This window comes from Dermochelys coriacea, chromosome 2 (assembly GCF_009764565.3).
Source record: "Dermochelys coriacea isolate rDerCor1 chromosome 2, rDerCor1.pri.v4, whole genome shotgun sequence".
Lineage (NCBI taxonomy): Eukaryota > Metazoa > Chordata > Testudines > Dermochelyidae > Dermochelys > Dermochelys coriacea.
The window spans coordinates 72,878,141-72,901,293 of record NC_050069.1 but is presented as its reverse complement, the minus strand read 5'-3'; the positions used below and the strand labels follow the sequence as shown (position 1 = coordinate 72,901,293).

The window sequence follows — 23,153 nt, the reverse complement described above, 5'->3', positions numbered from 1 at the left end:
GCAGAAAGAAAAGGAGTACTTGTAGCATCTTAGAGACTAACAAATTTATTTGAGCATAAGCTTTCGTGAGCTACAATTCATTTCATTGGATGCATGCAATGAAAAAATAGGGTGGGGAGATTTTATATACACAGAGAACATGAAACAATGGGAGTTACCATACACATTGTAAGGAGAGTGATCAGGTAAGGTGAGCTATTACCAGCAGGAGAGAAAAAAAAAAACCTTTTGTAGTGATATCAAGGTGGACCATTTCCAGCAGTTGACAAAAACATGTGAGGAACTATGGGGGGGGGGAATAAACATGGGGAAAAAGTTTTACTTTGTGTAATGACACATCCACTCCCAGTCTTTATTCAAGCCTAACTTAATGGTGTCCTGTTTGCAAATTAATTCCAATTCAGCAGTCTCTCATTGGAGTCTGTTTTTGAAGTTTTTTTGTTGAAGAATTGCCACTTTTAGGTCTGTAATCAAGTGACCAGAGAGACTGAAGTGTTCTCCGACTGGTTTTTGAACGTTATAATTCTTGACATCTGAGAATTATTGTTAAGAGGAATCCCAAGACTTTGAAGCCAGACCTTGTTGCTGCCAACTCCACCTGACAAAAGGGTTACAGACTTCTATATATTTGGTAAGACTCTGTTACCTATGCCTCCCAAGAAGGGGGTTGGCTCCACTGGTGAACTTGCCGAAGGGCCTAGTCATTGTCTACCAGAAGAGAGACCTCCACTGCACTGGAGCAACTGCCAGCAGGTGACACAAGAGACGGGGTGAGGCATGAGTCTGCTACCTAACCAGTATGCAGTACCACAAGTAGGTACAGCATGTCACAGAATGCTAAAAATCATAGAAGATTAATCCATCTGGTTGAACATTTTCTGACAGAACAGTTTTCTGTCTGAAAATTTTGATTCAAGTAAACTGAAATGTTTCACAGGAATATATTACTTCAGTCAAAATCTTTGTCAGGAAATTATTGAAACATTTCATTTCAATAAGGATAACATCTTTTCTTTCTATTTTTTCATTTTGATCTTTATGTTTAAAACTTAATTTGTATAACAATTTTAAAATTATATTATAATTTTTAAGAAAACAAAAAAACTAAGTTTTAAACATAAAGGTCAAAATGATAAAATAGAAATGTTTTGATAACTATTAAATGAAATATTTTGGAATATTTTATTTTGCAAAATACTATTTTCACTTTTTGTTCCAATTTGTCCTAAAACCAAATTTTGAAATCTCAGAATTTCCCACAGAATGAAAATAACATTTTTCAACTAGCTCTTCATATTAACTGACAGACTGAAGACAAGGACTCTCACTCTTAGCCAATGCCCATTAGACTTGGCGATAATACCTCCTAGACAAGTCCCTTAATCATTCTGTGCTTTAGTTAGACCATCTTAAAAATGTGTCTCAATGTTTTCATATTACATAGCACTTTTTTCATCTGTAAGTCTCAGAGCACTCTGGGTAAGTAAGCATGATTAGTCTGATTTTGCAGTTGGCTTCACTAAATACAGATATGTGAAGCAATTTCCATGAGGCATTACGGTCTAGTGGATAACACACAGATCAAGTGCCTCAAGCTATGTCTACACTGCAACTGGGACAACACACATGGGAATACCTGAGCTAGCTTTGATTGAGCAAGCTTGCCTAAAAATAGCAATGTAGTGCGATGACACAGGCGGCAGCACAAGCTAGCCACCTGAATACATAGGTAAAGTCCTGGTTGGGCTTGTACTTGAGGGCAAGCCTGTGCCACCAGCCCTGCTGTTGTGGTTAGTGGAATATGTGCTGCAGTCACAACTCCCAGTTGCAGTGTAGACCTACCCGTAGAGATTAGAGTTCTATTTATGCTCTCTCACAAGCATCCTATGTCACCTCTGGCAAATCATTTTAACTTTCTGTTCCTCAGCTACCGCATCTGGAAAATGAACCTCTGCACATTGCACCTAAGGCATGGGGGAGTTCTGATTGAAAATGCAAGGGAGGAGGCATTTTAAAGGACCCTGGAGTTCACTCTCATTTTTAAAAATAGGCCAAGGTAGCCAAGAGGTCAGTGAAGAAAGCATTAAATAATAACTTTTCTCTCCCATGAGTTTCACTGAAAATGAATTGTGTTGAATTTTCATAACCAGTCTCCTACAGAGTGACTTATATTAGAAAACACACACACACACACACACACACAGACACTTATTCTAGATTGCTAGTCCACAAACCCAGGTGTTAACAATAATTAGCATTTGAAAACAGACGAGTATACATGTGCAATGATTGTTTAAGATTTACTTGTTATGTATCCAAATTATCTTGGGTTTAGGATTTCCTTCTGCTTTGCAGGTAAAGTAGACAGTATTCCCTGGGGTAACATCTGCATCCTGTGGTTCAGAAGTAATACGAGGTTTCTCTGCGAGAAAAAGGAAAGGGTTCTTGTTTATGTAGTCTGTAAAATCAAAACCTTTTTTAGTTACTATAGAAAAGAAAATGCTTCAAGTTTAGAAAGAAAATATGCCAGTCCACTAGAGCTGGTCAGGAATTTTCTGTCAGAAAATGCCCTTTTTCCACAATCAAAATTTGCTATGAGAAAATTTTATTTTTCCATTGGGAAAATCCAGATGTCAGCTCCTCAGCTTTCTGTCTGGAAGAGTCTTGTTAAATTCACTTTCTGCAGGCTGCTGGCAAGCTCAAAAAATAAGTTACAGTTTTCCCAAAATGGAATTTTTCTGAAAATTCCTTCTTGTGAAAAAATTTGCAGTTTTGGCTTTTTGTCATGATTTGGGATGATTTTTATTTCAGAAACACACAAAATTGATCATGGGAAGGGATTTCAATTTCTAGTCAGATCTACAGAACACGGGTTTATTTCTAAAATAGCAGGACATCATGAGTTCAGGTTACCTGTAGATTATTATACCTGTAAATTTTATATGCACTGTTAGTAACATTTTGCAAGCATTTGCACTAATGTTAACTGCCTGCTTATTTTATGTAGCTTACTGATTGTAAAACTTGTACATGAGAATTTACCTCTTTCAGTATTACAGAAATATATTGGCCAATACATTACATTGTATTGATGCTTTCAGACATAAGCTTCACAGTCATGAGACAAACATACACATTTTAGTCAATGTAAAGTAGAAAGGGTCTTAATCAGAGTTGGTCAACATTTTTGTTGACCAACAAATGCATCCGATGAAGCGAGCTGTAGCTCACGAAAGCTTATGCTCAAATAAATTTGTTAGTCTCTAAGGTGCCACAAGTACTACTTTTCTTTTTGCGAACACAGACTAACACGGCTGCTACTCTGAAACCTGTCATTTTTGAACAAAAGCTTGTTCAATTTTTTTTATCAAAAAACTGCCTTCACAAAAAAAAGTCTATATATATATATATTTTTAAATATAGGTCTTGTGTTTTCAAGAAAATGATATCAAAATCTTACATTTATCTAAAACCAGGTTTTTGGAAAATGAAAAGTTACGATGACCATTATGACAGGTTTCAGAGTAGCAGCCGTGTTAGTCTGTATTCGCAAAAAGGAAAGAAGGACTTAGAGACTAATAAATGTATTTGAGCATAAGCTTTCGTGAGCTACAGCTCACTTCATCGAATGCATTAAGTGGACCATTATGATAGTGTTTTCAATAATGTTCTTTAAAAATTATGAAAAATGTGGTTAAAACAAAAATTATGTCCATTCCAAACCCATGAGAATGAAAACAATTTTAAAATATTTCCCAAAACTAGTTTTTCATTCAGCTCCATTTTGTAGTAAGATACCTAGTAGATGACACTGGTATTATATTAACCAGCCTGTCAATGTAAAGTAGTCATATCCTACCACAGACATTTTGAAGGAAAATTTCATTGGCTTAACAGGAATTCTATTATAGTATGATAGTTGGATATGGCTAGAAAGGCTGTAGTTAAGAGTGGCATTATATTGGGACTAAATTAATGAATATGTACAGTCTGGTTCACCCGAGAACAAAACTCCTTAAAATGTAATATTGTCATGTTCGTTTTCCTCTGGCTGTGATATTTGCTTCCATGACACCCTGTGATAGTTCACAATGATAAAAGCGCTCTGTCTCGCTCTCTCTCTGAGTTACATGTTTCAGTGCATGCAAGGGAGGAGGGGGATGGAAGAACATGCTTTGGAAGCAGAAATTTTAATTAACATTTTAATATCCTGAAACAGTAAGTACCTTAAAACTCCCATAATAAAACTGGGATGTCTGGTCACCTTAATCTACCATAAAAGCGCATAGAAGTAATAGGCATTAAATTAGACTACACTGTTAATTACTTAACATTTTACATTAATTTAATTTGAACATAATTGAGTTTTTGATTAAAGGTTTCAGAATACTTCACTTATCAATTAAAATCTAGAAGTGACAGATGTTCAGAAAGACGTTACAAATTTCACAGTAAATTGCTTATTTTTCTGTAGCTTTCTCTGCTGCCTATAATGCTTCCATTCATTTTTTTCATCTCTTAATCACATCTTTTCAGCCACATACTCAAAGACAGACTCCCAAACTAACCTAGACAAAAACATCTTTAAAAGATAGTTAGTATAGTTAGACATATTTAATTCAAAATCAATAAATCTAGTTATCTTGGTATTTACAGACTCAAATTCTAATTTACATTGCTCCAAGGAGCATCCTCGAGGAACCATAGAGATGAGATGGGTCATTGAGATTCTGCCTTCTAAGAGTTACAGAGAGACCATTCTGCAGGACATAAGGACACAGTACTCATGAAGGAATTCTGCACCACTGCGTGCACACAGAATTCATGTCCCCTGGACATTTCTTTGGTTCCCCACAGAAAAATGACTTTCTGACAAGGAAGCAAAGGGAAGTTGCAAGAGCAGTCACACGCCCCTCCCCAGCAATGCAGGCATGTAGTTTTGGGCACCTGGAGCAGCCAGTGGAGAGGTAAATCACGGTGGTGGGGGATGGCTGGAGACGCCCCAGCCAGTGGCTCCTATCCTTTGCTGGACTCAGTGCCTCTTCTCCTGCAAGCAGCATCTGGGGCCAGGTCAGATCCACCCGTAGAAACCTCCCCTGACTGCAGGAAGATCTGCACGCCATCCCCCAATTCCTGACCCCATCACTCCACAGCCGTGGGGGAGGGCTCACTGTATGAGGACCTGCTTCCCCATCTTGCCAACCCCCATGCATCTGACCGCCCCCTCCCTCCCCGCACCCAGAACCCACACCCTGCAAAATCTCACCCTCTGCATCCGGACCCCCAGCCCTGCACCCAGGCCACCTCCTACTGAGCCCCTCGCACTCAATCCCCCACTCCACTAAGCCCAATGAGCTGCACCTGGACTCCCATCCCACCAAGCCCTGCTTCCTCAGCACCCAGACCCCCGCTTTGCTGAGCTCCATCTCCCCACACCCAAATCCCCTTTGCTTAGCCCCAACCACCTTCACCTGGACCCCCCTGCAGAGTCGAACCTCCCCTGCACTCAGAAAACCCCAGAGAGCCCCTGTGCATCCAGATGCCCCCCCAATCCCGAGCCACCCACACTCAGATTGCCTCACACAAAGCCCTCTCACCCCACACCTGGATTCCCCCCGCACTAAGCCCCTCCACACTTGGATCTTGCCGGGTGGAGCCTGCTTGTCCCACATCTAGATCAGGGGGCAGGGATGGGCATGCATGCAAGACTTGGTCCCTCTTGCTTGCTATCTTGGTATGCCTAGGATAGAGGGGCAGGGCCCAAGGTGTTTCTGGGGCAGTCCTAGCCCTTGCTCTGTGTCTGGGTCGGGTGCAGCCTCACCGCTGAGTCCATGTCCTGGGGGTTGGGCTGCAGGGTGATCTCCCACCTCCATGCAGCCAATGGTCCATGGCTCCCCAGTGCCATGTTGGAGACTCCACATTTATTTATTGACAAATAAAGTTTGCAGAATTTTAAAATACTGTGCATAAAAATTTATTTTTGGCACAGAATTCCCTCAGGAGTTGCACAAGAATGATCATATCTGGACAGAGCAGTGGTTCCTTATCTGGTATCCTGTCTGAGACAGCAGTCAGTACCAGATGCTTGGGAAGAAAATGCAAGAAACTCTGTAATGAACAACAATGAAATAAACTGCCCATAAAGGAAGCTATTTCCTAACCACAGGTAGACAACTTTTCTCTGAGACTTGGTATTCTTGGAACAATGGTGTAACTACGGTCCCCAGTATTATCAGTTATTACTATTTCAGAATTGCCCAGGCATCAAGACCTTTTAGAAAACTAGAACAGAGGGCTAAGAGAAGAAAAAAAAATCAAGGTGTAAAGGCTAGAGTTCTTCAATTGCCTGAGGAAACTCAGAGTTACTGCAACCTTTCACAAGAATGTACTGCTCTTGCAACTAGCTACTTTCCCTTTTTCCGTGTCTATGAATGAATGAATGAATGAAAAATGTATTAAATTAATATCAAATATTGATATGTTTGATGTGCCAGATACAATAGTAAAATGGGGAAACATGATGGAATCTAATTTTGTAATTAAAATATGTATGAAAGGGAAATCAACTGAGTGATACAGCTCCGGGCAAAATACTGTAAACTTTAATGACAGGGTTTACCTCATGGGCAATTGGTTAGGTGTTTATTTTAGTTAGTTTATTTTAGTTAGGAGTGTTAATCAGATCCTGGGGTTAATATAATTTATTGGGAAATAGGTAACAAAGGTGCCTACTATAGATCAATTGGGAAGGAGACCTGACTGAACTGGCATGTAAGTAATTGACTACATTGTTTTGTGATTTAGCTTTGGATTGTTTTTCTTCTGCGTTAGCACTGCCAGAGTTGACAACCAGTTGACACAAGTGAAGATCTATACTGAGGAACTCTTAGTCAAAATTCTAAACAAAGTCAACTTCCCATCCTAGTGATTATAAATAAATAAATAAATAAATAAAAAGAAAAGGAGTACTTGTGGCACCTTAGAGACGAACAAATTTATTTGAGCATAAGCTTTCGTGAGCTACAGCTCACTTGTAGCTCACAAAAGCTTATGCTCAAACAAATTTGTTCGTCTCTAAGGTGCCACAGGTACTCCTTTTCTTTTTGCAGATACAGACTAACATGGCTGCTACTCTGAAACCTGTCATAGTGATTGTGTATTTGTTATTTTTACTGTGGTTGTGTGATTTAATTCTAAAAAATGGTTATAGATTTTTTTTAGTTTGTTAGTCAAATCATAATCTAATACTATTTTGCCTTATTATATCTTATGCTATTAGTTGCTATTGTTAAGGGTATTTAATAAAATCTATAAAACTACATTCAATCCTCAAATCCCTTTCTTTAGTTAAACAATCAAGATTAAAATAATCCTACAAAAGGTGTACAGGTAATGAGTTAAGCAGTTGTTTACTGCTTTGTTTTATACTATCTTTCTTACAACATTTTATTTCTACCAAATGAAATTGTGAATAAAATGTTATTGTTTAATATACAAGTCTAGTCCCTATTTTTAAATCCTGTTCTTTTGCCTCAGTCATATCTTGTGTCAAAGAGTTTCACAGTATAACTTATATACATTCTGAAAAAGAAAATCTCCTTCATCCACCTTAAATCCAATGCCTTTTAATTTAATTGGATGTTTTCTAGTTCTTGTATTATTAATTATTATTATAAGCATGCAGTGCTTTTCTGCCCTTCATGTTTATATGTGGCCAACATGACCAGACAATGGCTCCCCATGCAAATTATTCCTTTTATTACCATGAACACCATTACTATCATGGTGAAAGAGGAAGGGCGAGATGGATGGACAGACAGAACAACACACTGTGGGGCTTTGCGGGGATGCTGGCCCCAGCCAGTATAACAAAAAAAACATTAATGCTCCTCTTGAACTGCTTTATTATGCCTATTTGCAAGAAGGAAGGAATTCCACTCTCTTTCCAGGTATCTTCCAGCATTTGGTTCACACTTAGAAAACACTACATAAAAAATTTCTCTATCTGAATTTACTTTAAAACATGACATGAAACCATGTCTTCGAACTGACATTCCTTGATAGAAAAATATAATCCAAGATATAACTTTCCACAGAGAAATTAAGTATCGTTGCAAACTTAACTGTGGAATCTCTACTGAACAATACACACACACAGAATCCAAGACCCTACAAATAATTATTGATGTCCTTTTCTTTACACATTGTTAATTGTTAATAACTCCATTAAAAGCATTGTGCATATGGAGAGGCAAGGGTGTAAATCTTTGCATGATTGGCACCCTACCATATAAACAATCTTAACTCAGACTGAGAAATTGGTCCATGGTGTTTTTGAGTGATAACACATTAGAACTTTGTTAATTTGCACACACACAATAACAAATATTCCATCATACAATGTATTTCATGCCTTAATTTTCTGAGTATAGTTTAGTTTTTTGTCTTTATAATACTCACTAGTATACTGTAGTTGATTTAAAAAAAATGAAGTTGTAGTAATATAAGATTTCACTACAACCTATTCTATAAAACTCTTTGCAGAGAAATGCAGAGAAACTATTTCCTGCATGCTAATTGTGGGAATGCATATAGTCTAGTTTAGCAAGGTTCTACTTTAAGATGTATTCTATGGGGAAAAGAACTGATCATAATCAAAGACATCAATAGTTCTTAATTTTAAAGGCCTTCTGACTAAACCAAAAGCACCCATATTTTTAAGCATTTCAATGAAATTTTAATGAAAATAAATAAATTTAGTTTATTTTCCATAATATATAAAAATAGATACCTGTAGGCTTAAAGCCAGAAGGCGCACAAACAATTTTCTCTCCAAAGATGCATGCAGCCAACTTAACTTACCACAGTTGAATTCTTCCACTATTAACGATGCAACAGACCTGCCCTGAAGTCTCTTGGGATATTCACAGGTGGCAGCAGCTTGAGTATTTCCATTTCTGGTATATTCTTTTATTAGTTCAGCCAACCACATTAATTCACAGTCACAAACTAAGGCATTAGAGTCCAAGCGCCTGTGCATATATGAAATAAAAACAACAGTCTAGAATGTACATTAAAAAAGTCACCAACTTGATTATATTTAACTTCACTTTTACTATTTTAATGCTATTATAGTTCCTTCAAAATAACTAAATAGATAATCTGTGTGTGTCCACATACATACATACACACACATAGTAAAAATCTCTGGCTTGTTACATTTTGTATTTCCTTCCTTCCTCCTTCCCTGCTCAATATTACAATCTATTCTTCAAAAATAATGTGTCTTCAATATGTTGTAATAAAAAGGTAATCTCAAAAACAACAGTAAACTGCCTTTCATCTCCAGTATAATTCAGCACAGAACATTAATAGTCACACAGTGCAAATATCCATTAGAAAATCTGGCTGTGTACAGGAAGGGGTCAGCTATAGCTGTCCCTACTCAGTACACTACAGAGGGAAGTGGATGCATGGATAACTTTCTCTCCACACCACTACAGTTTCAGGATATAATCTGTTTCCCAGCACTTCAATGACAAAAGAAGTTTGTTGTGTAGTGTCAGAGCTGGTTGCAGCAGCATTTCTGGGAAGGGTGTGGGGAGACCCAGATGTCCTCAGGGACCTCTTACTATACCTTATACCTTGCTCTGGTCCCAGTTTGGCATAGCACTTAAGTAATGTGCTTAAGACAATTCCTACTCCACCGTAAGCTTTTGCTGAAATTCCATGGGATTCATGTGCATGTTTAAAACTACGTATGTGGCTTACATGTTTTGCTGGGTCCTCTAGAAATGTGCTTCCACTCCTTCCCAACACAGATCCACCTAACTGAACCTCCAGATGACTCATTTAGCTGTAACTAATGGATGCCTTTATTAAAAAACAACAACTATCTGGTTTATCTATGTGTTGGTTTCACTTATATGACAACCATGGTCAAGAATAAGACTTGGTCCTAAAAGTAAAATTAATAATTATGTCATTCAAAAAACTCACTCTATTTAAAGACAGAGGCAACCAGGAATTTGAAAACTAAACTCTTCCGGTCCATTACACGGTTGGAAGATAGGATATGAGCTATATGGACCTTTGGTCTGACCCAGTATGGCCATTCCTAAAAACTTTAAAAATGACATGACTGAACTAACAGCCATGGACATTGAAATGTACAGTTGTTTTTGTAATGTTTTCATGATGTTTTCTCAGTTTCTAAGATAGTATTTGAATGCATGTATACATTTTATTTTGGGTATATCATATTTCTGGGATTCAATTTTCACAGAATAAAATTTTAGGGGCTCTTTTTTCTAACCTGTACATTATAAAAACCACCATTGTAATAACTATTTGGTTATTAGTGTCAGATTATTGCCCTTAACCTTCTATCATCACACAATACATTCAGAGCCTGCTACATAGTGCATTTTAGATTGTTCAATTGCAAGGAATATGTCATGATGATGAGGTCAACTGCTGTAACTTGAAGGGAATATTGATTTTCATTTATTTCAGGTACTTAAATGACTTCCATTATCTGAGTGCCTCCATAACTTTAACCTACTGATCTTCACAACAGCCCTGTGAGCTAGAGGAGTACTATTATCTCCAGTTTACAGAAGGGGAGCTGAGATACGGATGCTGAGGCTCCTAGATCACAAAGGAAGTCTGTGGCAGAGCAGGGTATTGAATGTTGGTCTCCCAAGACCGAGGCTAATGCCCTAACCAATGGAGCCCTAACCTTCTTCCCTACCCCAACCCCTACCTACACACACACACACACACACACACACACACACACACACCATTTGGTGTACACTAACAACTTATGTCGGTATACCTACGTTGATCACGGGGGTGGAAAATCCTCCCCCCGAGCAACGCAGTTATACCAACCTAACTCCAAGTGTAGACAGCGCTCTGTTGATGGGAGGGCTTCTCCTGTCAATATAGCTACCACCTCTTTGTGAGGTGGGCAAAGCCCACCCAACAGCATAGGCAGCATCTTCACTGAAGTGCTACAGTGTCACAGCTGCATCAGTAAAGCTCTGCTGCTATAGCATTAGTATAAAAGGGTAGACAAGCCCTTTCTCTCTCTCTCTCATCTTTAAGGGATGCTAACATGTTCAGGTTTCAGAGTAGCAGCCGTGTTAGTCTGTATTCGCAAAAAGAAAAGGAGTACTTGTGGCACCTTAGAGACTAACAAATTTATTAGAGCATAAGCTTTCGTGAGCTACAGCTCACTTCATCGGATGCATCAGAAGCTTATGCTCTAATAAATTTGTTAGTCTCTAAGGTGCCACAAGTACTCCTTTTCTTTTAACATGTTCAGGATGATTACAGTAACTTAGCCACTTTTTCTATAAAACCATCCCCCCTGAAAGCTATTTTTCAAATGGTTCTTTTCATATTAAAAGGTGGTGCTTTCTGAAGGTAAACAGATTAAGCCTATAAACACATTTAAAGCACCTTTCTGTAACAGTGTGGCCCTTTAGGCTCTCTCCTTGTCTTTAACTGCCCACCTGGAGTAGCAGGCTTACTTGCTTTGTAACTGTTTATTTCTGAGTTTCAGAATTCTGGAATCAAATACAAAAAAAAAAATCAACTAAACTAATCAAAGTGTTTCCCTGGAAATGATTTCAATGTTCACTCTTTTTGATCAATATTGTAAGCTGGCAATTGGCTTTTGTGTAAATGGCACATCTAGTTCCAAAACACTACAGACAATAGTCTCACCTCAGTATACGTATATAGTTCCCATCATCGCCAAAAGGAATTACACTCACATATTGACAGGAGAATAGGCCCCTATGGAGGTATTAGTAATACCAAGTCATATGAATCCTCAATTTCTCATTTAGCATCACTCACTTAGAACACATTGATGAACCATATGATGTTGGTGTTCTCTTTTCCTTGGTGTTCTTATGTTCCTAGCTTTTGGTAAGGAGCAAACTAAAGAGCTAGGCTCTGTTTTTTACTTCTGTAAACTTTAAGGGTATGTCTACACTACAATTAAAAACCCATGGTTGGCCTTTGACAGCTGATTTGGGCTTGTGGGGCTCGAGCTTAGAGTCTGTTTAATGGCCACATAGACGCCCAGACTCAGGCTGGAGCCCAGACTCTATGATTTTGTGTGGTGGCAGGGTTCAGCACTTGGGTGGTAGCCTGAGCCAGAACATCTATACCACAATTAAACAGGCATGCAGCCCGAGCCCTGAAAGCCCATGTCAGCTGGCACGGGCCAGCTGCGAGTGTCTAATTGTGGTATAGACCTACCCTCACATTTCAAGGATAAAGGTTAAGACAGTAAAGTTGCAAATGTTTTCTCTTTGGCCATGATTCAGCAAACTGCTTTGACAACTACTGAATTTTAAACATATGTTACAGCCCATCATCTCTTACTTAACTTTAAGCATGTACTTCTCCACTGGGACTTAAAGATGTATTCGATTTTAAGCATGTGCTGAAATACTTTACTGAATAGGGATGAACCTAAGAATGTAATTCAGTGCTTTGCTGAACTGGGACCAATTTGCTAATTCAAATAAATCCTTATGGCCTGGAGACTTTTTAGAGTTTAGAGCCCAGTCCTGGTCCCATGGAAATAGGAGGCAAAAATCCCACCAAATTCAAGGAGGGACAGGATTGAATCCCGAAGCAGGAATTTCCACATCTGGTTTTGGAGACATCATGCCTTAGTAACTACAGTTGAGGAACAAACAGCAAAAAGAGAGGTAAAATTTAAGTTTTGAAATCTCATACCTGTAGCTCTCTAACTATGATTATGAGATGTGAAAAGGAAAAGGCAGGAGATACAACAAGAAAGGACCATGTGAGGCTCTTTAAACTTTAACCACTGTTTTATGAGTCATGGAAAACTCTCTCTCTAAGAAAAAACGTATGTCCATTTGCTGGCCAAATAGGACATGGAAGAACACAATGCATGATATTTGCAGGCATATAAAATTAAATGGACCATTTGGTTCTCATGTCTACAAACAGGACATCCATTTCTATTAACAGAGTCACCAAATTCTGTCCTGATTTAGTCTTAATTCCCCTTATTCCATATTTAGTAGCTGCTATCCACGTTCCTTTCCTTCACCCTCATTTCTCATTCTTCAGCCTTGTTCTCCCCTTCCATGCCTTCTCTTTCAGCTCTGTCTCTTATGGAATTTCTTCTAATTTCCATTCACATTTCACTTCTTATGAAACATTAGAACAAACACAGTATAATATGTCACTTCCTCTGTCCCATGGTGAAAAGCATGCCAACACCACTGTATAAGAAAACTGTGGTCTTCATTTAACGAACCTAATTAAAAAAACTTTCTTCACAGTTCACACAGTTTTGCAGTAGAACAGGAGTATCATTATTTACAAAATTATTTTCCAAAACTTACAGCCTCTTTAGTGTATCCAGATGAGAAAAACTTCCAGCTGGGATCTTAGACAACTTATTGTTATGCAGAAATCTGAGGAACAGAAGATATGCCTTAATAATTAACAGATTCCTTTACAGAATTATATATTAATATATTACAAAGAACATGGCTCTGCATTGTATATTTTAAAATCTGACAATAAAAAACCCTTGCATAATATTAACAAATTAGTAAAGTTGTCGTTTATAAAAGTTAAGGCTCAGGGAGGAGGGCTTTATTATTCAACCAAGGTTACTAATAAATATTGATTATATTTCTTTCAGATGACAAAAGCAATATCTGAGTCATTTATAGCTAATGGCCTTTGTTTCCCCACAAGAATAGGGGTATCCTGATCAAATTCAAACTTTGTAATTAAATACTTCCTGTATAAATTCCTCCTCTGGTTTCAGCTGGATAACTCATTCTTCACTTTTGGCTCTAAGGCATTGTGTAGACTTACTTTGCAAAGTAAAACAACTGTAATGTTTCCCCATTCAGAAGTGGTTATGTGTCAGCAATGGGTAAGTGATGTAGCATATCTTTTTCATTTCTATTTAAGGCCTTCTCTACACTGACTATTTATCCAGATTAGTGCCATCACTAAGCGATGTAGCCACTCCAATGCAAACCATTAACAAAGCAACTATTTGCACTGATCGCATTTAGCTCTGCTTGAAACTAGCATAATCTCCACTGGTGGAAATTGTGACATTTTGACTATGTCTAAATTACACACCACTGTCGGCAGTATATAGAGAATATGTAGTCACAGAGAAAAGCAGGCTGTGTCCACATTGTGGTGTATAGCTGCAAATGTCAGTAAAAGGCTCGGGCAGGGGGAAGGCCGGGGGGGGGTGGAGGGGGAAGCTTCAGCAGCTCTCCCTATAAGAGCTTTTCCATCCCTGACAGAGTTTCCCTGCAGTGGGGAAGGCTTCAGTAGTGGGGAGCTGCTGCACTCTGTCCCTTTGGCGGGGAAGGGCTCTCGCAGTAGGGAGATGGCAGAATCTTTCCCCATTGCTGAAGGCTTTCCCTCTGGTGGTATCTTTCTCCAATTCCTCCCCACTGCCAGAGCTACTGGAATCTTTTCCTGCAGTGAGGAAAGGCGCTAGCAGCTGGGAGGCAGTGGGACACTACATGGCGAAAAATAGCAGTGTAGACAGGAGAGCACAGCTTGGGTGAGGAGAGAGCCATGTAGGTTACACCCTTCAGGGCATGCCTATATTCTACTCACCTAAGCCACATCTCACTGTCATCACTGCTACTTAAACTCATGCTAGGGGAGCTACCGGACTACATACTCTGCAAGCCACTAACAGAAGAGTGCAGTGTAGAAGTAGCCTTTGCCTGTTCACACTACGGGTTTGTAGCTTTGAGAGGGGTCTGGCAACTGATGGCTGTAACTGAGGTAAATCCCCAGAGGAGATGAGGCCTTAAATGAGTCACATTTAAAGGTATCATGCCAAACAGATTCTGTGACAGAACAGAAGTCTGGAGTTTTGATGGAAATCATGTCTTTTTTTTACTTGAAAGACATCTAAACTCACTTTCAGAGAGATCTAAAGTCAATTCACTGAAAATACAATTCAGACTTGAAAGAGTTCTTCTTGGCTGGAGGGTTTGTGATGGAAATCTACATTACAAAATCTTGCTCTCTTACTAGGGTGACTATTAAAGAATTTCCTACACTTTTCAGCACTTCTGTAGATAAAAGGGCACAGAATTTATTTAGTCAGATTTTGAATGATGAAAACAAATCAAGAACACAGAACTAATGAAAAGTTTGCCCAACCAGCACTTACAATCTTTCTAATTTTGGGAGGTCTCTGAAGGTTTCTGGCTTGACTGTTTCTATTTGATTGAAGTGAATATACCTGTGGAAAGACCATCAATATAGTTATCTCATCTTTTCTGGACATTGTGAAGAAATTGGATAGAAAGGAAATCAGCAGTATTGGCTGAAAATACTGAAAAAACCCAACAAATCCACAGAACACAATCTCTGTAAACAGAAAATCCATGCATTTTTAACAATCCTTTTCCCTGCTATTCACATTGGCAATCTAAGAACCCACTGATACAGAAGAGGTGAAGCTGATGTCTACCAGCAGGTAGTGGGCCCAAGGAATCACCGTCTGTAACTGAACAGAAGAACGCCTGCTGAACTTATTATACTATTTAATGAAACTCATTTAAATTAACGTTTGCTTGAATAATAATTTGGGCTAAACAACAGAAAAAGGATGTGTAATAAGTGGCCAAACACAGTAACATTTGCATTAAGAACAAAGAATCAGTGAAAAGAGAGAATTCTTACTTTGTACAGTAATTGAAGTTCTTCGAGATGTGTGGACCCTAGGTATACTCCTCTATGGTTGCAAGTGAGCTCCATGAGCCTGAAACTGGAAGAGTATTGCTAGCAGAGCCTTTAAGTCTGCTCCTGCACCCTTCTCCTCCTTGTGCTCCCAGACAAAAGCCTAAGGGCAGTGCGGACCGCCTATCTCCAGTTCCTTCTCTACCATGAAGCATATGTTAGGATCTGAAGCAGGGCAGATAGTGAATACAGATAGGGACCACGCATCTCAAAGAACTCTAGTTCTTGTGTAAGGTAAGTAACTTCTCTTTCTTCTTCAAGTGCTAGTCCCTATGTGTATTCCATTGTAGGTGACTGCCAAGCATGCTTATTGAGGAGAAGGTTGTGAGGACTTCTGCAATACTTCTGAAAGGAGTATGACTGTACTGAGAGAGACAACATCTTCAGAAGCATCCACAAAGGCACAATGTCTTGATAAGACATTCACTGAACTCCACATAGCCGCTTTACAGATTTCAACAATAGGAATGTCTTGAATGAAGGCTACAGAGGTGATCTGAGCTCCAGTAGAGTGACCTTTCAGACCTTGTAGTGCAGGGGTGTTTGTCAACTTCTAACACAGCAGAATCCACCCCAAAATCCACTCTGAAGGTCTTTGGAAAAAGACTGTTTCCACTCTCATCCATTCTGTGAATGATACAAATAGTGCAGGTGATTTCTAAATGGTCTTGTTCTTTGTAGGTAAAACACTCCAGCTCAGTGGATATCTGTGGAGAGAGGCCACTTGTTTTCACTAGCAGTGTGCCGTTTTTGGAAGAATGAAGATAGATGGATTGTCCAATTTAGATGGAAATCCAAGATCAGTTTAGGAGTAAACTTAGGATGTACCTCAGAGCATTCTTATCCTTGTGAAAGACTGTATATGGCAGATCACCCTGAGGGGTCCCAGTTCACCACCCTTATAGCTAAGGTGAAGGCAATTAGAAAGGTGACTTTCATGGATAAGAGGGATAAGGACCAAGAAGCCAAGGGTTCAAATGGAGGTCTTGTTAGTGCTCAGAGGACAAAATTCAGGCCTCATATCAGAGTGCACCTACTCACAGGAGGAAAGGTTATAACCGGGCCTTTCAAAAAAGTACTGTTACAGGATGAGTAAAGATAGAGTAGTTATCATAAGAACATAAGTACGACCATACTAGGTCAGACCAAAGGTCCATCTAGCCCAGTATCCTGTCTTCCAACAGTGGCCAATGCCAGGTGCCCCAGATGGAATGAACAGAAAAGGTAATCATCAAGTGATCCACTGACAGGCACTGATAGTTATCAAATGAACCTGTAGTGAAGTAAGTGAGACATGGTTGGTATTTAAAGAAAGAAGATATTCTAAAATAGTTAGCATGTCAGAGTCCTCAGGGGTTATCTGATAACTGATAAATATTTCCTGTTGGCTATGTACTATTTTCTAGTGGACTCTTTTTACTATTGTTAAATATGACCTGAACTGCCCCAAGCATGCATTTTCTAAGTTCGATACCGTTGGTGCGGACTTAAAGGCACTGCTAGCAATACTAAATAGGGAAAAACTGATGACCTACAGTGCTCCAAGTAAGCGGATACTACTGATAGCATGAAGGGTACCTACAAGTGTACTGTTACAAAGCCAAACGAGAGTACCCTATAGTGGTAGTGGTGCCTGTCCATGGGGAACATCAGGAACCTGTACAGAATTGTCTCTGTTCAGTGAGGAAATTAATGATGCCAGTGTGACCATTTAAACCTCAGTTTTCAGATAAAGACAAGGAGTTGTCTGAGGTCTAAGATGGGTCTCCATCCTCCCTTCCTTTTTCAATGAGAAATTATTTTCAGTAAAATGTTGAAGAGGACCTTCTCTAGGGATCCCTGAAGGAGGAAGACGTTCCCTTATATAATGACCATCGTCTCCTGAGAGTGGTCCCTCAAGAGGGACAGGGAAGGGATTTTTTGCGGGGAGGGGGGAAAGCAGAGGAATATCATAGTATAGCCAGAGTGTATTATGAGTTCCAAAGAGGATGGAGCTAGGCTGTTCTCAGTGGTGGCAGATGACAGAACAAGGAGCAATGGTCTTAAGTTGCAGTGGGGGAGGTCTAGGTTGGATATTAGGGAAAACTATTTCACTAGGAGGGTGGTGAAGCACTGGAATGGGTTACCTAGGGAGGTGGTGGAATCTCCATCCTTGGAAGTTTTTAAGGCCCAGCTTGACAAAGCCCTGGCTGGGATGATTTAGTTGGTGTTGGTCCCGCTTTGAGCAGGGGGTTGGATTAGATGACCTCCTGAGGTCTCTTCCAACCCTAATCTTCTATGATTCTATGTCAACAATCCATCTGTCTGTCATCACCCACCAAGTTTGGGCAAAGTGGGCCAGTCGACTCCCAAATTGGGTCTTGGGGTTCATGATTGATGAATGCAGTATTTGGAGTGCTTTGCAGCTCTTGAAAGTACCGTCAAAATATTTCTTAGCAGGAGGTTGTGGTTGGAAGAAGGGGAAGCATTATGTGTACCCGGCTCCAGTTTTTGTCACTTCCATGAGGGTTCATATGCCCTTTGGTGGTAGAAATGTTGAGGCACTGGTTGAGGCTTGTATGACTGAGTTCTGTGGTACTTCCTCCTTGTGCTAGAATGTAGATCCTCAGTTAGAGGGTTGCCCTTGAATCCCCCAGTCAGTGTACAGATTCATCTGTTTTATTCCTGAACATGTTGTTCCCTTCACAAGACATATCCCCTCCACTGTAGATTATACTTCCCCAGAGAATCCTGAGGAATGAAGACAGGATGCTCAATGAATGACAGTAGCCATTGCCCTTGAAACAACAGCTGTTTCTGCTGCATCAACAGAGGCTTGGAGAGATGATCTGGCGATTAATTTACCCTCCTCAATCAGAGCCAGGAATGTGATCTGCGCTTTTGTGGGTGTTTGTCCATCTATTCCACTAACTTAGAGCAATTGACAGAAATTGTATTTTGAGGTTAATGCTTGGCAACTGGCTATATGAAAAGGCTGACTGAAGTGAAAACTTTCCTGCCCAGTAGGTCTAGATGTTTAACATCCTTATCTAACAGAGTGGATCTTGTAAAATACAAATTCTGCTATCTTGGCTGGCATGTAGTATTTGTTTTCAGTCCTCCTATAGACACAAATGGATGGTGTATGCCAGATGACCTTAGCAAGCTCCATTAATTAAAGGGCAGCATAAACCTCCTAGGCCTTTCACTATGCAGAATCTCCAAGGGCTTTTGAGGAGTCTCTTGTACCTCCTGCAGAGAAATCTGGAGAGTCTCAGCAACCCTCCTTAATAGGTCCTGGAACTGCCTGTAATCATCAAGCAGAGAATATGAGGTTGGATCTGATTCTTCCTCCTTGTCCTTGGGCATCTGAGGAAGCCTGGGTTCCTCTCCGGGAAGTGAGGGATATTGTAACTCCCAAAGGGAACACAGAGACTCGGAATATTGTGTGAATGGATCCCATGGTCCCGGTAAGAAGAATCAAACATTGACTGAGCGCCAAGATCTACCTGGCTTCCCTGGAGAGAGGAGCCTTCAGGGCTTTCACACTGGTTTATTCTCTTGCTACAGCTGCCATGACCATTTGCTAGACACAGGCAAACACTTAGTGATGTTTCTTCCATTAGCACTGAATAATACAAAGAACTTTACTGTCATCTGATGATTATAAATAAAAGCTTATGGAAATAATACTAAAATTCAAACTTTACAATTGGACTTTTTGTACCAGATTTTTGGTCTCCTATTTTACTCTGCTATTTTTAAATCATACTTTAATAGGAAAAATCCACAATCCACAGTTGTCATGGCAGCCTTTTTCAGGTTTCTGTTTGACAATTTAAATCTCTTTAACAATACACAGTGCCACTTTCACTAGCAATAACCAGTGTACAGGGCTCCAAGTGGTGGAAAATTTCCAGAGAGGAGGTTGCAGTAGCACTTGGAAGCCACTGCATCCCAAAAAGTGGGTGGCACTGTCTGTTGCCCTAAACACAGTGGTAGGAAGCAAGAGGAAAAAAAGGTTGAAGGTGGTATAGGCAAAGCTCAGCCTCTTTTTCATCTGCTCTGTTACTCCATGTGGAGTTTTTTTCAACCCAGGCAGTGCAGACTGAAAACAGGAACCAGAGCACCTGTAGATTTTGTAAACTCTCTGACCTCTCCAAAAAAATAAAAAATAAAATATTTCCACCAAAGATTCCTGGAGATTTGATTTTAGAAATATGGACACCTTATGGCTACAGCGCTCCCAACAGACACAACAACTGCCTTTCTCCCATGTAAATCCTATACTAGCGTGGTGCTGGAAACAGTGCCTGCCCTCTCCCGGGTAAATCCTCCACAGTGAGCCAGATTAGGACAGGGTGTGATGCAATTTGCATCTTTACTCCAGCAGGGTTCTTAGTCCCTTAACTGAACACAATCTCTCCTAATATGTTTGAATACAGCTAAATGTAAATGTATACATGTGGGAATATAGGCCACACTTACAGAATGAGGGACTCTTTCCTGGGAAGTAGTGACTGTGGAAAAAAGATGTGGGGTCTTGGTGGATAGTCAGCTGAACATGAGCTTCCTGGTTGATGTTGTGGCTAAAAGAGTTAATGCGATCCTGGTATGTATAAACAGGGGAATGTTGAGTAGGAGTAGAGAGGTTATTTTACCCCTATATTTGGCATCGGTGTGACCGCTGCTGGAATACTGTGTCCAGTTCTGGTGCCCACAATTCAAGAAGTATGGTGATAAATTGGAAAGGATTCAGAGAAGAGCCATACAAATGATTACAGGATTAGAAAACACACCTTATAGTGATAGACTTAGAGCTCAATCTATTTACTTTAACAAAGAAGGTTAAGGGATGACTTGATTACAGTCTGTAAATATCTACATGGAGAACAAATATTTGATAATGTGCTCTTCAGTCTATCAGAGAATGGTATAACAAGATCCAGTGACTGGAAGTTGAAGCTAGACAAATTCAGACAGGAAATAAGGCATAAATTTTTAACAGTGACAGTAATTAACCATTGGAACAATTGGTCATGGATAGTGGTGGATTCTCCATCATTGACAGTTTTTAAATCAAGACTGGAGGTTGTTTTCTAAAAGATCTGCTCTAGGAATTATATCTATGGCCTGTGTTACACAGAAAGTCAGATTAGAACACAATGGTCCCTTCTTGCCTTGGAATCTATGAATAATTTACATAGGACATATAGGACCACAGGTTGTATATTTCTAAATGTGCCGTATACCATGTCAAGAAACTGTCCACATAAGCAAATGTATTTGAAGCTCTCAGACTAGGTCATCCCAAATCAAAATGGTCCAGCTGACATTGTTACAAATTTCTGGCACCTGCAATCATATTTCTGAGTTACCATAAAATGCTCTAAGGCAGGAAGAGTTATCTTTCAAGCTCAAAAAAGTTATCCAATACATCAAAAGCAAACAGTCCTTCATCTAAACCACTGCTCTGACCTGATGACATGCTTTCTTTGGTGGTTGAACAAATAAGAGCTTGTGCACTTGATCTCCTCAACAATGATAAACTGTGTTACTCCAGAAATGAAAACCTAGCCAGAGAAGATATATATTCCCCAGCCAGCATACATACCTGCATACAAAAGGTGAAACAAATTATCCTTAAGTACATTTTGTTAGTAGTAGAAAACAAATGCTTTCTGGACTTTTAGGTGCTTTTTTTTTCTTTTTAATTAACAGAGGAAAATGGTTAAGTCCCAGTATCTCAGGTTCTGAATCAAGAATATACTCTGCCTGTGAAAGATTTTGAGTTCTGCTGCATATTATTGTTTGGCCGGAGCCCACTATGAATCCAGCCTGTAAATCCTGCTCCATGAAACTTTTGATTGCCACCTGGGGATTTCTACCTCTCAGAAAACTAGACACAGCTTTGATCACAGCTGCCAGTGCACTAACATTGTTTTCTCTAAGCCTGTAACTACCATTTTATGTTATAATTCATTTCTGGACTACAGCCACATACAGCTTCAAGGAGAACTGTCAGCCACTAATAGGCTAGTTTACAGAAATTGAAGGAGAAAACAGAATTATTTTCCCCACTCAGTAAGCGTGCAGCTGTTTAAAATCATTGGCTTCTAAGCAAGTTGCATGCATCATAGACAAACAGAAAAATTACAGGAGTGTGGAAATACCAGCATTAAGGTTTAAAGATAAGGACAAACACACTTTTAAAATTGTAAAAAGAGAAGGAGTACTTGTGGCACCTTAGAGATTAACAAATTTATTTGAGCATAAGCTTTTGTGAGCTACAGCATCGATGAGGTGAGCTGTAGCTCACGAAAGCTTATGCTCAAATAAATGTGTTAGTCTCTAAGGTGCCACAAGTACTCCTTTCCTTTTTGCGGATACAGACTAACAAGCTGCTACTCTGAAACCATTTTAAATTTGTGTTTCTGGAGGCAAAATATAGGAAAATTTAGGGACACATCAAACCAGTTGCAGGGGCTGAGGGTGGAATTCAGAACATACATGCACACTCTGCACAGGTCTTAAACTCCTTATTCCAAAATATACTCATGCAAGTGTCCAATATAATACTCTACAAATTTAAACCTGCTGCTACTATTATGCTTATCAGTCATATTTATTATAGTAGTGCTTAGGGGCAAGCCAAGAATGGAGCCCCATTGTGCCAGGCACCACAGAAACATATAATGAGAGAATATCCCTGTCCTGAAGGACTTATACCCTAACTAGACAAGACAGGCAATGGGAAAGAACACAAGCAGAGTGAGCAATGTGATGGATGCATATATACTTGAGATATGAGTATGTCCCTCTTGTTTTATTATTGGAATCCTTTCATGGGGGGTTATGTTAGGAGGAGATTTAGCTACATGGAAATACAAAGGAAAAAAGGGGGAAGGAGGAGTTAGAGAGAAAAAGGAATGAGCAATGGAGGGTTGGAGCAAACAGCCAATCAGCACAGGGGAGAGAATGCCCAGAGCAAAAACTGCAGAAAGCACTCTGATGACATCATTTGCGTTCATTGGTCCCTGCTTGAACTGCATTCTGCAGCTGCTCTGCCAGCATCAATCTCCTGCTGTCTCCTCCTTGTTGTCTCTTTTCCAAGGGCCCAATGGCTAGGGGAAATGGGGCAACCCAATGGGTCCCAGCACTTCTGGAGGGGGTGGTCACCCCAACACAGTTCTGGGTTTGAGGGCTCTCAGTTGTGAGGGGGATGGTGGCCCCAGCTGAACCGATTTTACCCCATTTACTCCCAAGGCAACAGCATCTGCTTGAAAGGCTTTCTGTATGCTGTGCTGGCTTCAGTCCCTGGCTGGCTTCTCCCTGCTTTTATCATTATCTGTTCTGCTTTTGAAGCCTATTTC

At 39.8% G+C, this 23,153-nt stretch overlaps 1 protein-coding gene across 1 annotated transcript in view; it reads right to left on the bottom strand.

Annotated features, from left to right (window-relative positions):
* Positions 1 to 23,153, bottom strand: part of PXDNL (peroxidasin like) — a 297,645-nt gene that overhangs the window by 95,788 nt on the left and 178,704 nt on the right. The window contains exons 5-8 of the mRNA XM_038393301.2: positions 15,230 to 15,301; positions 13,407 to 13,478; positions 8,863 to 9,032; positions 2,305 to 2,422 (exon numbers count right to left, since the gene is read on the bottom strand). Of these exons, the coding sequence (XP_038249229.1) occupies positions 2,305 to 2,422; positions 8,863 to 9,032; positions 13,407 to 13,478; positions 15,230 to 15,301 (432 nt within the window). The remainder of the gene's footprint in view (positions 1 to 2,304; positions 2,423 to 8,862; positions 9,033 to 13,406; positions 13,479 to 15,229; positions 15,302 to 23,153) is intronic.